The 14,640-nt window shown below is 51.0% G+C and overlaps 2 protein-coding genes across 2 annotated transcripts; one reads left to right on the plus strand and one right to left on the minus strand.

The window, feature by feature from the left end:
• LOC137846070 (olfactory receptor 14C36-like) lies at positions 1-576 on the plus strand. Its single transcript, XM_068663691.1, has one exon. The coding sequence runs from the start codon at positions 1-3 to the stop codon at positions 574-576; it is 576 nt and encodes a 191-aa protein (XP_068519792.1).
• Positions 577-13,410: 12,834 nt separating this feature from the next.
• Positions 13,411-14,433, minus strand: LOC137846071 (olfactory receptor 14C36-like). Its single transcript, XM_068663692.1, has one exon. It carries the CDS (start codon positions 14,335-14,337, stop codon positions 13,411-13,413), a length of 927 nt encoding a protein of 308 aa, XP_068519793.1. The 5' UTR covers positions 14,338-14,433.
• Positions 14,434-14,640: the final 207 nt, after the last annotated feature.

Raw genomic sequence — 14,640 nt, forward strand, 5'->3', positions numbered from 1 at the left:
ATGGCCTATGACCGCTACATTGCCATCTGCAAGCCCCTGCATTATGGGAGCCTCCTGGGCAGCAGAGCCTGTGCCACCATGGCAGCAGCTGCCTGGGGCAGTGGCTTTCTCCATGCTGTGCTGCACACTGCCAATACCTTTTCACTGCCTCTCTGCAACGGCAATGTTGTGGACCAGTTCTTCTGTGAAATCCCCCAGGTCCTCAAGCTCTCCTGCTCGGACCTAAGGGCAGTTCAGGTTCTTGTGGTTAGTGCTTTTCTTGTGTGTGGGTGTTTTGTTTTCATTGCTCTGTCCTATGTGCAGATCTTCAGGGCTGTGCTGAGGATCCCCTCACAGCAGGGATGGCACAAAGCCTTTTCCACATGCATTCCTCACTTGACTGTGGTCTCTCTAAATGTCAGCACAGTCGTGTTTTCCCACCTAAAGCCCCCCTCTGTCTTCTTCTCTTCCCTGGACCTGGTTGTGGCAGTTCTGTACTCGATGGTGCCTCCCGCAGTGAACCCCCTCATCTACAGCATGAGGAACGAGGATCTCAAGGATGCTGTACAGAAATTGATGAGCAGCTGTATTTCATAAGCAATAAACTGACAGCCTATTTCTGCAAATCCTTCTTAAAGGTACTCCTGATAAGCAAAGCCTCTTTTATGTCCTTGTTCTGATTATTTTTCTCTTGGTTTTATTCTTACGAAAGTTGTCCACAAAGAAATATAATTCTTCATTTTGCTTCTGTATGTTATCCAATTAAAGTGACATTTTCTTAGATCTTTCTTGGGAGACCTTATCTGCATGGGCAGCAGCCATGTGCAGAGGGGAAGAGAAAATGAGTCAGGCCCAGCAGTACGGCCAGGGAGCACCAGCTCTGGTCCATCCAGAGCTGCTCTCCTGACACTGCCACCCTCTCCTTCCGAGCCCTGCTGGTGGTGTAAGGCCTGGCTGCTCCTGTAGCTTGATGCCAGAGCTGCTGTGTGGCTGTGCTGAGACCGCAGGCAGGGACAGGCAGTCGGCACTTGGGTGACACAACTGGCCTCCAGAACAGCATTGCCCTCCTAAAAGGGCCATGCCAGAAAGGATCATGTCTGCTTTCAGAGCTGCTGTCATATCCGAAAGTGCCCAAGGAAGAGAGTCCAAAGAGGCTCCTCGCTCTGCCAGGCCTGGCACCTCTGAGCAGCCCATGGCCACGGAAGAGCCACTGTGGGAGGCGGTCAGCGGCAGGGTCTTGTCCATGTGCAGGGGAGACACGGGAACAGAAACCCTTTGCTGCTGCTGCTGCCAGCAGACACAGGAAGACTGAGCACAAAGGCCATCAACTATCCCCAGGGGTGACATGAAGGCCAGTGGGGCAGACATTGTCTGCAGGTCCCTTCATCTTGAGAGAAACAGCCACTGGGCATCTGCCTGAATAGCACAGAATAGTTCAGGTGGAAGGCACTTTCAGAGGCCATCTAGTCCAAAGTGCAAGACCTGAATGCAGCTCTGGGATGTGCTTCCTTGAACCTCCAAGGACCCTCTGCCCATTCCTCATGCCATGGGGCTTCTTAGAGGAGGGCAGAGCAGGGTGATTCTCCACAGGGCTGACGTGCCTCCCAGCCTCTGGTAGGGGCTGCAGGAGCCAGAGGGACCCTGCAAGCGCTTCAGTACACTGCCTGTGTGTGTGTGTGCGCAAGGCAGGGACTTGTGTCTCTGAAAAGCCCCGTGTAGATGAGCAGTGCATGAGGCCAGCTCAGATGTGGGCATCTTACAGAGTCCTGACATTTCTCTGTGTGGGTCTCTAGAAACATCCCCCAGTATTCCTGTGATATTTCTGTCACCCTCCTTGCCCAGGTTCATTGCAAATGCCTCTCTCTGATAAATCACACTACCCTTCTTCTGAACTGGTTGTGACAGCCAACATGGCTTCACGAAGGGCAGATTGTGCCTGACAATTCTGGTGGCCTTCCGTGATGGGCTTCCAGTATTGGTGGAGAGGGGAAGAGCAACTCACTTCATGAACCTTGACTAATGCAAATCATTTGACACTGTCCCACATGATGGCCTTGTCTCTCAGTTGGAGAGACATGGATGTGATGAATGGGTCACCTGGTGGGTAAGGAATTGGCTAGATGGTCACCCTCAAGGAGCTGCAGTCTACAGCTCAGTGTCCAAGTGGAGATCCTCAGGGGTCCAAGAGTGATGTTCCTCAGGGGTCAGCATTGGGACCAGCACTGTTTAACACTTTGTCAGTGACATGGACAGTGTGACTGAGTGCAGTCTCAGCAAGTGTGCTGATGACACCAAGCTGGGTGGTGCAGTCGATACACTGGAGGGAAGGGATGATATGCAGATGGACCTGGACAGGCTTGAGAGATCTTCCTGTGAGAGCCTCATGAGGTTCAGAAAGGCAAAATGCATGGTCCTGCAACGGGATTGGGGCGATCCCAAGCACAACTGCAGGCTGGGTGGAGAATGGATGGAGAGCAGCTCTGAAGAGAAGGCCTGGGGTGTTAGTGTATGAGAAGCTCAACTTGCACCAGCAATGTGAGTTTGCAGCCCAGAAAGCAAACCGTATTCTGGGCGGCGTCAAAGAAGTTTGGCCCAAAGGTTGAAGATGATTCTCTCCCTCAGCTCTGCTCCACGGAGACACCTTCTGGAGTACTGCGTTCAGCTCTGGGGCCCCAAACTCAAGAAGGACATGGAAGAATTAGAAGGAGTCTAGAAGAGGCCAAAAAAGTCATTGAAAGTCTAGAGCAAATTTTCAGTGAAGACAGACTGAGAAAGCTGGTTCTCTTCAACCTGGAGAGACCCTATAGCAGCCCTCCAGTACATAAAGGCAGCTTTTATATGTTTTAAAACTAAACGAGGGTACTTTAAAATTAGATATAAGGAAGAAACTCTTTTCTTTGGGGGTGGTGGTCACAGGAACATGTTGCCCAGAGAAGTTGTGGCTGACCCATCCCTTGCCCCCTCATGGCCAGAAGCCTCCCGTGCTCAACCAAAATGGAGACCCCCTCTGCAAAGCTGCTGTTTAACCTCAGATTTTCTGCATAGGGCCTCCTCTGCACCACAGAGCCCCATCTCAGCTCCCACTTTGCTGGAAGTGCCTCCCAAGGCTGCTCCTGCCAGCAGAGACAAGGCCAGGGCTGAGGGGAGGGGGCTGGAAGGGCCATGGTAGTGAGGTCCCAGCCGCTGTGTGGCCTGGTTGCCCCACAGTAGATGTGCTGGCCAGCAGGCCTTGTGAGGTCATCCAGTGCATCACAGAGCACCCCAAGGCAACAGTGATGGCACTGGAGGGGTGGGTGGCAGAGCCCAGCCAAGGGCTGGCTGTGGGTCCCCTCTGCTGCAGCCACCTGCTGGAGCATGGCAGGAGGAGGGCAGGCAGGGCTTGTGGCCGCTGTGCTCAAGGTTTTCAGTTTCTTTACATGGTTCCTAACCTGAGACTCATTCATGCAGGGTAAATCTTCCTTGCAGAGGACCTTGTGAAACTCTGGGATTTCGCAAATGAATCTCATTCTGTTTTCCAAGGAGAAGAGAGCCTCTCTTTCCCAGCTTCTGATACTCTGCATCGGGGCAGAATAACTCCATACATCACAGCAGTCTTCGACTGGACTGCAGGAAGAGCAACCTGGAGGAAAAGAGCCTGGGCACAACCAGGGATGCCATATGAGCCGGCAGTGTTAAACACAGATATGGTCATGTCCACATTGGGCTGCCCTGGGAAGAGTGTATCCACCCCGGCAAGGGACCTATATTCCTCCATGACTCCACACTGGTATGGCCCTAACTGGAAGAGTGCTTTCCAGAGTTGGACTCCTTTTCGGAAGGTATAGGGAGGAAAGGAGAGGGTTCAGAGAAGGTGTGCCAAGACAGGGCTAGGGTCATGTGTGAGAAGGCTGAGAGACCTTTGCTTCTAAGGTCTGGTGAAGCACAGGCTCAGGGCAGACTTGTAGGAGCTCCTGAGAGCTGGAAATCTGCTTTCAGAGATGATGGCACATTTTGGCTAAGGGGAAAAATCATGAGAAGGAAAGCCACCATAATCTGCTGTTTTGGAGGTCCAGCGTGGTGATGAGGAGAAAGAAATGCCACTCCAAGGGCAGTGCTGTGGTGATTCAGAGGGAGTCTGGTTCAGCCCATGGCTTGTGTTTCAAGTCAAAGGCAGTGAGGACAAGGAGTTCCTAGTATGGGCAGGGAGATGCTGTGGTGGGGAAGCAGATTGGATGTTCCCAGGCTGAAGGGGAGGTGGTTCAGGCATGGGACTGAATAGGACAACCTGTGGGGAGATGGCCAAGGGCACTGACAAGGGCTGGAAGGCCCTGACAGAGCAGAGGTCTTTGTCCCCGTGGCTATGGCTGTTGTCTCTTCCACTAGAGCCTATGAGATGACACGTTGTGCTTCTGGCACTGGAACCTTGTGGCCTCCTTGCAGCCCGGTGCAGTGGTGTTGTACTGTTGTCCTTCAGTTGCCATCACACCCCCCATATCCCACTGCCCCTTGCAGAGCAGTGTGAGGGACAGAAGCTCTCTTCCCAGAGGCTGGGTGTCGGGCCTTGGTGTTTACTTTGATAAGACACATCAAGGTTTCCTCAGCGTCAGGGCCACCTTTACTTTGCCTTTGCTTGTCTGTCATCACTGCCTCCTGTTTTCTTCTCTAACGAGTCCATAGGGGAGTAGTGGTGGTAATGGTCCCCAGTGGGACCGATTAAAACTCCCAGAAACTTCAGCTCATTACAGTGCAGAGAGTGCTCTTGTGCCCTCTTTCTGCCCAGCAGTTCCTTCAAGGCTTCAGGGCTTGTACATCTAATTCAGGAGATTTCAGGAGGATGATGAATGAGGCAGATTTCTATGAGCAGTTGATACTAAGGGAGTTTTCCCTTTGAGTAAGATTCTTTATTGATTTATTTCAATTGCCTGACCTCTCCCACTGCTATTGATCCAGAAGGTCACCTAAAGAAGCCTAGTTAGCTTCGAAAAGCAGTCCCTTGAGACCAAACACTCTGTGGGCAACCTTGGGCTTCACTAGTGGGCTGCACTAGAAGGAGTGTGTCCACTCAGGCAAGGGACCTATAATCCTCCACGACACCATACTGGTGTGGCCCTAACTGGTAGAGAGCTTCCCAGTGCAGGGCTCCTATTCTGAAGGAATAGGGAGGAAAGGAGAGGTTTTAGAGGTGCCATCTGCAAGACCCTGCACTATGGCAGCCTCTTGGGCAGCAGAGCCTGTGCCACCATGGAAGCAGCTGTATGGGGCAATGGCTTTCTCAATGCTGTGCTGCACACTGCCAATACTTTTTCAATACTTCTCATGCAAAGCAATGCCTGGGATCTCTTCTGTGAAATCCCCCAGATCCTCAAGCTCTCCTGTTCAGACTCCTACCTAAGGGAAGCTGTGATGATTGTGCTTATTGCTTTTCTATTTGGTGATTGTTTTGTTTCCTTTTCTCTGTCCTATGTGTTTGTTTTCAGAGCTGTGCTGAGGATCCCCTCGCAGAAAGGACGGCACAAAATCTTTTCCACGTGCTTCCCTCACCTGGCTGTGGTCTCCCTGTTTGTCAGCACAGTCATGTTTGCCCACCTGAAGCCCCCGCTCAATCTCTTCCCCTTCCCTGGACATTGTGCTGGCAGTTCTGGACTCAGTGGTGCCTCCAGCAGTGAACCCTGTCATCTGCAGCATGAGGAACCAGGAGCTCAAGGATGTAATGTGGAAACTCAGGATTGGGTGTATTTCATAAGCTATAAGCTGACTGCATTTTTTTGAAAATCACTCAGAACGTTACTCGTGATACGCCAAGCCTGATTTATATTCTTGCTTTGTGTTTTATTTTTCCAGTTTCATTAGAATTGTTGTTCACCATTAAACCTAGTTATTCATCATGCCTGTGTATTTAAACCAATTTGAACCAGTTACAGTGACTCTCACTTGCCAAGGTGATCGGCTCCAGGGAAGAGGTATTCTGCAGACAAGCAGGGGATCAAAGTGTGCAGGGGTTTCCCTCTGTAGTATGAAGGAAGCCCCTAGGGAGTGCGAACAACCAGGAGTGTTGTGCACTGAGCAGGCAAACAGGGCACGGGGCGCCAGTCAGGGTATGGTGTGGCAGTCTGTGTGTCTGTTCATGCAGGCAGGGTGCTGCAGTTAGCTCCCGTTAGAGACCACTCATTGCAAACAGTCAGCAGAAGGCCACCTCCACACTTGCCAAAAAGGAGGTGGGGACCTAAACTGAGCTTCTGAAAATGCATGCAGCCATGCAGGTGTCAGGCTGTAGGGAGTGCCAAAGCTTCACACCACCTTTGGGCAGCTGCAGTGACAGCAATTGCATGAGACGTGAGAGGGTGAAAGACCTGCTCTGCATAGTAGCTTAGGTATGAAAAGAGGTTGAAAAAAACAAAGGACATCTGGGGTTCAGAGAGAGAGATAGACTGGTGGTGCCTAACTCTGGCCTCTCTGGAACAAGAGCAGGCACCAGAAATTACCCAACATGAAGGGAATGCAGTATTCATCTCCCAGCAGACACAAGGCAGAAGCTGCAAGGATATGAATGAATGGAACCAAGTCCAGGCTTGAGGTGGCAGGTAAAATCTGCCTTCACCCATATCACCCTATCAGGTAAACCTGAGCAACAGGTATAAGGCCCTGGAGGCTGAAAGGCAATCGATGGATGGAGAAGGCTACAATCCCTCTCCACCAAAGATACTGCGAGGGTTGGAAAGGCCAACCCCCTGTACAGTGACCACCGGCAGGAGGAAGGAAAGGCAGGTTTTAGTTGTGGGTGATTCCACTATCAGGGGAACAGAGGGTCCAATATGTAGAAGGGACCTTTCTCTAAGGGTAGTCTGCTGCCTTCCTGGGGCCTGGGTTAAGGACATCAAAAGGAGACTTCCCAACTTGGTTCAGACTATTACCCATTGCTTGTCCTGCATTTGGGAGGAGAAGCAACACATAGCCCAAGAGCATTCAAAAGGGACTGCAAGGATTTGTGATGGATGATCAGGAACTTTGCTGTACAAGTCATCTCTTCTCCTCCATTTTCCCCAGTACTGACAGCAACAGGAACAAAAGGATTGTGTCCATTTACACATGGCTCTGTGTCTGGTGTCATCGCCAAAATTTCAGGTTCTTTGGTGACAGAAAAACTTACCTGGCACCAGGCTTGCTAACATTGGACAGGATTCATCTTTCCCAAAGGGAGAAGAGGGTTCTCAGTCATGAGCTGGCAGGGCTAATTGATTGGATTTTAAGCTGTACTCGATGGGGGAGTGGGATATCATCAGGGATGCTGGTGTTAAGGTACAGGATGACATCTATAAATCTATGCAGCTCTGCCTAGGGGAGGACAAAGTGTGAGTTGAAAGCCTATGGGTGAGGATTAAAGGGCAGGCCAACAGGGGTGACATTGTGGTGGTTGTTTACCACAGGCCACTGGATCAGAAAGAGGAAGTGGATGAGGCCTGTAATAAATGACTGAGTCCCAAATAGGATTGCAATTAAAGTTTACAATTTATTAAATGACTAGAGGCAAGCAAACAGTGCTGGGTGCGCCAAGAGTCTACTGACTCAATTTCTGGTAAGAAGAGGAGTGAAAGATGACCTGTATAAAGTGAAACTATTGCTAAAGTTCTTACAAAAAATGGGGCCCCCAGCAACAGCTTTGGTCGTGTTTGAGGTAAAAACTTGGGAGAACACAGGGACAACTATATGGGATGCTGCCTCATGGGGACATACAACAGCTGCTGAGGTGATGACGACCTGGCACTTAGTAACTGAGACACTGAGATGATGGCAAATGGAAAAAAGGGTACAGACAGTGGCCGCTCAGGCTACGCAGGCGGGTGAAATAAAAAGCGGTGACTGCATACTGCCAAAGGAAGTAAACCTGACAGACTTGGGAACAGAGGCAGAGACAATATCTCAGCATGTCAGCATTGCCACTGCCACCGCCCACAAGTCCAGCGGCACTGCCCACGGGGGGTCCCTTTGATCCCTGAGATTGTTCAATATCTCAGCAGCCCTCAGCGCCCCGCTGTTGCCACTGCCCACAAGGCCAGTAGCGCCGCCTGCGGAGGATCCTTTTGACCTTTGATCATTGGAAATAACTTCATAGAGAAGCAATAAAGGGGAAGGGGAGGGGCGGGGGGTGAAAGAGGGGGCAGGGCTCATTTTCCAGTCCAAGTTCAGGATCGTGGGCAAAATGACTGGAACTGCTTCCAGCGGTACCTTATTAAAGAACTGTGTAAGACGGTGATCACTTATGGGTTATTGGCCCCGTGTATGCAGTCCCTGCTGGAGAATGTCATGACAGGACAGCTTTTAACCCCCCTTTGACATACGACAAATGGCGGCCATGATATTAACTCCGACACAAAAATCATTATGGGAAGAGAAATGGAGAGCCTTGTGTGAACACGCAGTGCTCCAAAATTTAGAAAGGCAGTCAGGGGATCTGCTTTTCAGATCTGGTATGCCTCAACTGATGGGTACAGACCCGATAGTGGATCCACGCCTTTAGGCACGTCTAGATCCAGATATCCTCTGGCTGACTGCGATCCTAGCCCTCCAGGCAATGTTAAGAATCCCAGAGACTGCAAAGCCCGTGCAGTCCTTTACAAAGGTCCAGCAGGGGGTGTCTGAACCATACATGCAGTATATAGATCAGCTTTGCGAGGCACTATATAAGCAGATTGGCAATCGGGAAGCAAAAGGAACCTTGCTACAAAAGCTAGTGGTAGAAAACACAAATACCAATCGTAAAAAAGGTGCTACAGGCTCTGCCTGTGAATACAACAATAGCTCAGATGATAAAGGCGTGTAACTGAATGGGTTCTATCGAACATCATACTGAATTGCTGGCATCCGCTTTTGCAACAGCACTAAGCATCAGTCAGGACCCCAAGGATCAGAAAAAATGCTATTGATGTGGAGATCTGAGCCACCTAGTCTTCACATGCCCCCGGCAGTTCCACCCACTTTGTGTCCCAGGTGTGGGAGGGACACCACTGAGCAAGCCAATGCCGCTCTAAATACAATGCAGAAGGGCAGCTTTTGCTGCCACGGCAGGGAAATGTAAAGAGAAGCGATGAGCAGGGCAGTGTGACACAAGCACCCCTGCCTCCAGGTCAAAGAAGGAACTTTCCACAAGGGAGGGCTCCAAATGTAATGCTAACACAGGGTTCAGTGCCACCTGCAGTCCCACTGCCATGGTTACCACCATGGACACCCGCTCAGCCAGAACCAGAGAGAGCACAGGAGTGGCTGTCTCCACAGTAACAGATGCAACTTTGTGGGCTACTCATGTTCATAAAGTTCCATTGAATGTCACCTCGAGTACTGTGTTCAGTTTTGGGCCCCTCGCTACAAGAAGGACATCGAGGTGCTTGAGCGGGTCCAAAGAAGGGCGACGAAGCTGGTGAGGGGCCTGGAGAGCAAGTCCTATGAGGAGCAGCTGAAGGAGCTGGGCTTGTTCAGCCTAGAGAAGAGGAGGCTCAGGGGTGACCTTATTGCTCTCTACAGATACCTCAAAGGAGGCTGTAGCGAGGTGGGGGTTGGCCTGTTCTCCCATGTGCCTGGTGACAGGACGAGGGGGAATGGGCTAAAGTTGCGCCAGGGGAGTTTTAGGTTAGATGTTAGGAAGAATTTCTTTACTGAAAGGGTTGTTAGGCACTGGAACGGGCTGCCCAGGGAGGTGGTGGAGTCACCATCCCTGGAAGTCTTCAAAAGACGTTTAGATGTAGAACTTAGGGATATGGTTTAGTGGGTACTGTTAGTGTTAGGTTAGAGGTTGGACTCGATGATCTTGAGGTCTCTTCCAACCTAGAGATTCTGTGATTCTGTGATTCTGTGTCAAAGGGCCAATTGGGAATGACTACAGTGCATAGCAGCTAGAACGATCAAGTACAGCTTTGACTGGATTGTTTGTTTTTCTGGGGATAATTGATGCCAAGCATAATGGACAAATCCAAACTATAGCTTGGATGCTGTCTCCACCGTTGTCAATACCAAAGAGAACTATAATTGCTCAATCGATTCTTTTCCAAGCAGTAGTACTGGCTCTGGACTCTATCAGGGGAGCAACCGGATTCCCCAAGGTGTTTTGGGCTGCCGACATAACCTAGCATCAGCCAATGCTTGGAATAACTGAGCACCCACACTCCAGTCAATGCAAGATGCTGGTGGACATTGGAGCGGATGTTACCATCATTCCCATTAAAGATTGGCCCTCTGCTTAGCCCATGACAACTCCCACAGGCAGATTGGTTGGAGTGGGAGGAATGTCAAACACCTTTCAGAGTGCCACGATGCTTACTATAAAAACCCAAGATGCTTACTATAAAAACCCAAGAAGTGCCATGATGCTTACTATAAAAACCCAACTTACTATAAAAACTATAAAAACTCCCACAGGCAGATTGGTTGGAGTGGGAGGAATGTCAAACACCTTTCAGAGTGCCACGATGCTTACTATAAAAACCCAAGATGCTTACTATAAAAACCCAAGAAGTGCCACAATGCTTACTATAAAACCCAACTTACTTTAAAAACTATAAAAACTCCCACAGGCAGATTGGTTGGAGTGGGAGGAATGTCAAACACCTTTCAGAGTGCCACGATGCTTACTATAAAAACCCAAGAAGGTACTACGTGCACAGTACACCCTTACATTGCTAATATCCCCATCAGCCTGATGGGGTGAGATGTGATGGGACAATGTAAATTCACCATCTACTCCCCTGAAAATCTGTGCCAGGGCTCCACTGGGCCTGGCAGCAGGGGTGCCAGCACCTCATGGACCTCCGTTTCCTAGTGCTGTGGCTGACTCTGGCCCTGAGGTTGTTGGAGAGGCCAAGAACCACCTTTGTCCCAGAAGCAGTGGTGCCTTCCAAGGGGATGCGGCTGTGGTGAGCATGCCCAGAGCCCTGCAGCAGCCTGTGGCAAGGCAAACGTAAACACGGCGGCCACAAGCCCTGCCTGCCCTCCTCCTGCCATGCTCTGTCAGGCAGCTGCAGCAGAGGGGACCCACAGCCAGCCCCTGGCTGGGCTCTGCCAATCGCCTCTCCAGTGCCATCACTGCTGCCTTGGGGCACTCTGTGACATGCTGGGTGACCTCACAAGGCCTGCTGGCCAGCACATCTCCTGGAGGGCAACCAGGCCTCACAACGCCTGGGACCTCACGACCATCCTTCCAGCCCCCTCCTCTCCCATTCCCTCAGCCCTGGCCTTGTCTCTGCTGGCAACAGCAGCATTAGGAGGCGCTTCCTGGCTTCTCCTCGCCTCCTGCCAGCTGCTGCCCACTCGGGCTCCTGTCTCACTATTTCAGTCCCTGACAAAAGGTCCCTCCCCAGCTTTTCTGTAGGCCTCCTTTAGGTACTGGAAGGCTACTGTAGGGTTTCTCCAGGCTGAAGGGAACCAGCTTTCTCAGCCTGTCTTCACTGAAAAAATACCCTGGCCTTCCTATCATCTTTTTGGCCTCTTCTAGACTCATTCTCATACTTCTATGCCCTTCCTGAGCTTGCGGCCCAGAGGTGAATGCAGTACTCCACGTGGGGTCTCACGAGAGCAGCATAGAGAAAAAAAATCACTTCCCTTGACCTGCTGGACAAAATTCCTTTGATGCCACCCAGAAAATGTTTGGCTTTCTGGGCTGCAAGCACACATTGCCAGCACATGCGGAGTTTCTCATCCACCAAAATGCCTACGTCCTTCTCCTCACAGCTGCTCTCTATCCATTCTCCACCCAGCCTGCATTTGTGCTTGGGATTGCCCCAAACCAGCTGCAGGACCCTGTACTTGGCCTTGTGTCATGTCATGAGGTTCTCACAGGAAAATCTCTCAAGCCTGTCAAGGCCCCTGTGGATGGCATCCCTTCCCTGCCACGTGTCAACTGCACCACCCAGCTTCGCATCATCAGCAAACTCACTGAGACTGCACTCAATCACACTGTCTACGTACCAACAGATGTTGTACTACCAATGCTGTAAGCCCACTGGAGATTGTCACCAGAGTTGATGGGCACGATCTGCCCTTATTGAAGCCCTGTTGGCTGTCACCAACAGCCACCAGTTGGCTGTCACCACCAGTCCAGAAAGACAAGGTAGCATGACATAGCAGAGAGGGATACTTGCAATAAAACTGTGCAAGAAGGGTGACACAAATGTCAAGGGAACACTGGGGCCAACCACCCAGAATAATGTCAGGGCTCTGGGAGGTCCCCATATCTGAGCTGGCCTCGTGCACTGCTCATCCATGCAGGGCTGGTCAGAGACACCAGTCCCTGCCTTGCACACACACACAGGCAGAGTACTGAAGCGCTTGCAGGGTCCCCCTGGCTCCTGCAGCCACTGCCGGAGGCTGGGAGGCACGTCAGCCCTGTGGAGAATCACCCTGCTCTGCCCTCCTCTGAGATGCCCCGAGGCATGAGGAATGGGCACGGGACCTTGGAGGTTCAAGGAAGCACATCCCAGAGCTGCATTCAGGTCTTGCACTTTGGCCTCCAGTTGCTGCATGGCCACACAACAGCACTAGCACTAAGATACAGGAGTGGCCAGGCCTTTCACAAGAGCTGCATTTAGGTCTTGCACTTTGGACTAGTCAGTCTCTGACAGTGCTTTCCACCTGGACTATTCTGTGCTATTCAGGCAGATGCCCCATGGACGTTACTCTCAGGATGAAGGGACATAGAGATGCTGTCTGCCCCACTGGCCTTCATGTCACCCCTAGGGATAGTTGATGGCCTTTGGGCTCACTCTTGTTCCTCTCTCCATGTGCGTACAATGTGCCTGTTGGTAGTATCAGCTGCAAAGAGTTTCTGTTCCCATGTCTCCCCTGCACCGAGTCTGCTCTTGTCTCCCGACATCCTATGTCCCGGGAAGCCTTTGGGACGCTCTTTGAGCATGTACTGATGTGACAGCAACCCCAAAACACAACCTGAGCCTTCAGACACGTCCCTTTTAGGAGGGAAATGCTGTTCTAGAGGCTAGCTGTGTCACCAAAATGCCCACTGGCCCTGCTTCTGGTCCCAGCACAGCCACACAGCAGCAAGCTAGTAGCTAGCACCAAGCTACAGGAGCAGCCCGATCTTACATCACCAGCAGGGCTTAGCAGGAGTGGCTGGCAGTGGCAGGTAGGGTCAGCTCTGCTTAGACCCAGTGCTGGTGCTCCCTGGCCATGTTGCTGGGCCACGACCCTTTTCCTTCCACCTCTGCACATGGTCACTGCCTCTGTAGTCATACAAAAGGCCTCAGAGAAAAGATATAAGAAAAAAAATATACTTCATATGGTTTAAATTTAGAACAAAGATGAGGGATATTATTTCAAAGTGAACAAAATTACTCAGAATATTACAGGAAAGTAAGAACAAAACAAAACAACAAATAAAACCAATTGGCATCGCCTATGGTGAGTAAGGTTTTCAATGGTTTTCAGAAGAGGAGAGGCAAGAATGTTAATTGATTATGAAAAACACCTGGTCATCACTTTCCACATGGCATTCTTGAGCTCCTGGTTCCTCATGCTGTAGATGAGGGGATTCACTGCTGGAGGCACAACCGCATACAGGACTGCCAGCACCAGGTCCAGGAATGGGGAGGATATGGAAGGTGGCTTCAGTTGAGCAAACATGATGGTGCTGATGAAGAGGGAGACCACAGCCAGGTGAGGAAGGCATGTGGAAAAGGCTTTGTGCCGTCCCTGCTGCGAGGGGATCCTCAGCACAGCCCTGAAGATCTGCACGTAGGACAGCAAAATGAAAACAAAACAACCCCCAAATAGAATAGCACTGACCACCAGAACTTCAACTTCCCTGAGGTAGGAGTCTGAGCAGGAGAGCTTGAGGATCTGAGAGATTTCACAGAAGAACTGGTCCACAACATTGCCGTTGCAGATAGGCAATGAAAATATATTGGCAGTGTGCAGCACAGCATGGAGAAAGCCACTGCCCCAGGCAGCTGCTGCCATGGTGGCACAGGTTCTGCTGCCCAGGAGGCTCCCATAGTGCAGGGGCTTGCAGATGGCAATGTAGCGGTCACAGGCCATTACAGTAAGAAGAGAAAATTCTGCTGAAATTAAAAAGACTAGCAAAAAGACCTGTGCAGCACATCCTGAGTAGGAAATTGCCCTGGTGTCCCAGAGGAAATTAGCCATGGCTTTGGGGATAGAAGTGGAGATGGAGCCCAGGTCAATGAGGGCAAGGTTGAGGAGGAAGAAGTACATGGGGGTGTGGAGGCGGTAGTTGCAAGCTACAGCAGTGAGGATGAGGCCATTTCCCAGCACGGCAGCCAGGTAGATGCCCAGGAAGAGCCCAAAGTGCAGGAGCTGCAGCTCCCATGTGTCTCTGAATGGCAGGAGGAGGAACTCCGTGATGGAGCTGCTGTTACACATGTACTATCTCTGATCAAGGGAGCCTGTCCAAAAGAAGCAAAGACAGTGCAAAATTTATTTACTTCTCTGACCAAAATCCATTGCATGTCTCATAGAATACCCTACAAACACCACACTGCCTCAGTGACTTCAGGAAGAGCTTTCTGCAGCTCCTTGGCTTACCTCTGGTTGGTGCTCTGAGGGTGCCACAACAAGCAGGGGACTGTGCTGTGGACTTTGTAGCAGTCCGTCCTGGTCTACGGCATCATGTACAAGGGAACCAGGAGTCATCTGAGAAGTCCACAGGCCAAGGACATCTCTCTG

The sequence above is a fragment of the Anas acuta genome, chromosome 30, assembly GCF_963932015.1.
Source record: "Anas acuta chromosome 30, bAnaAcu1.1, whole genome shotgun sequence".
Classification (NCBI taxonomy): Eukaryota; Metazoa; Chordata; class Aves; order Anseriformes; family Anatidae; genus Anas; species Anas acuta.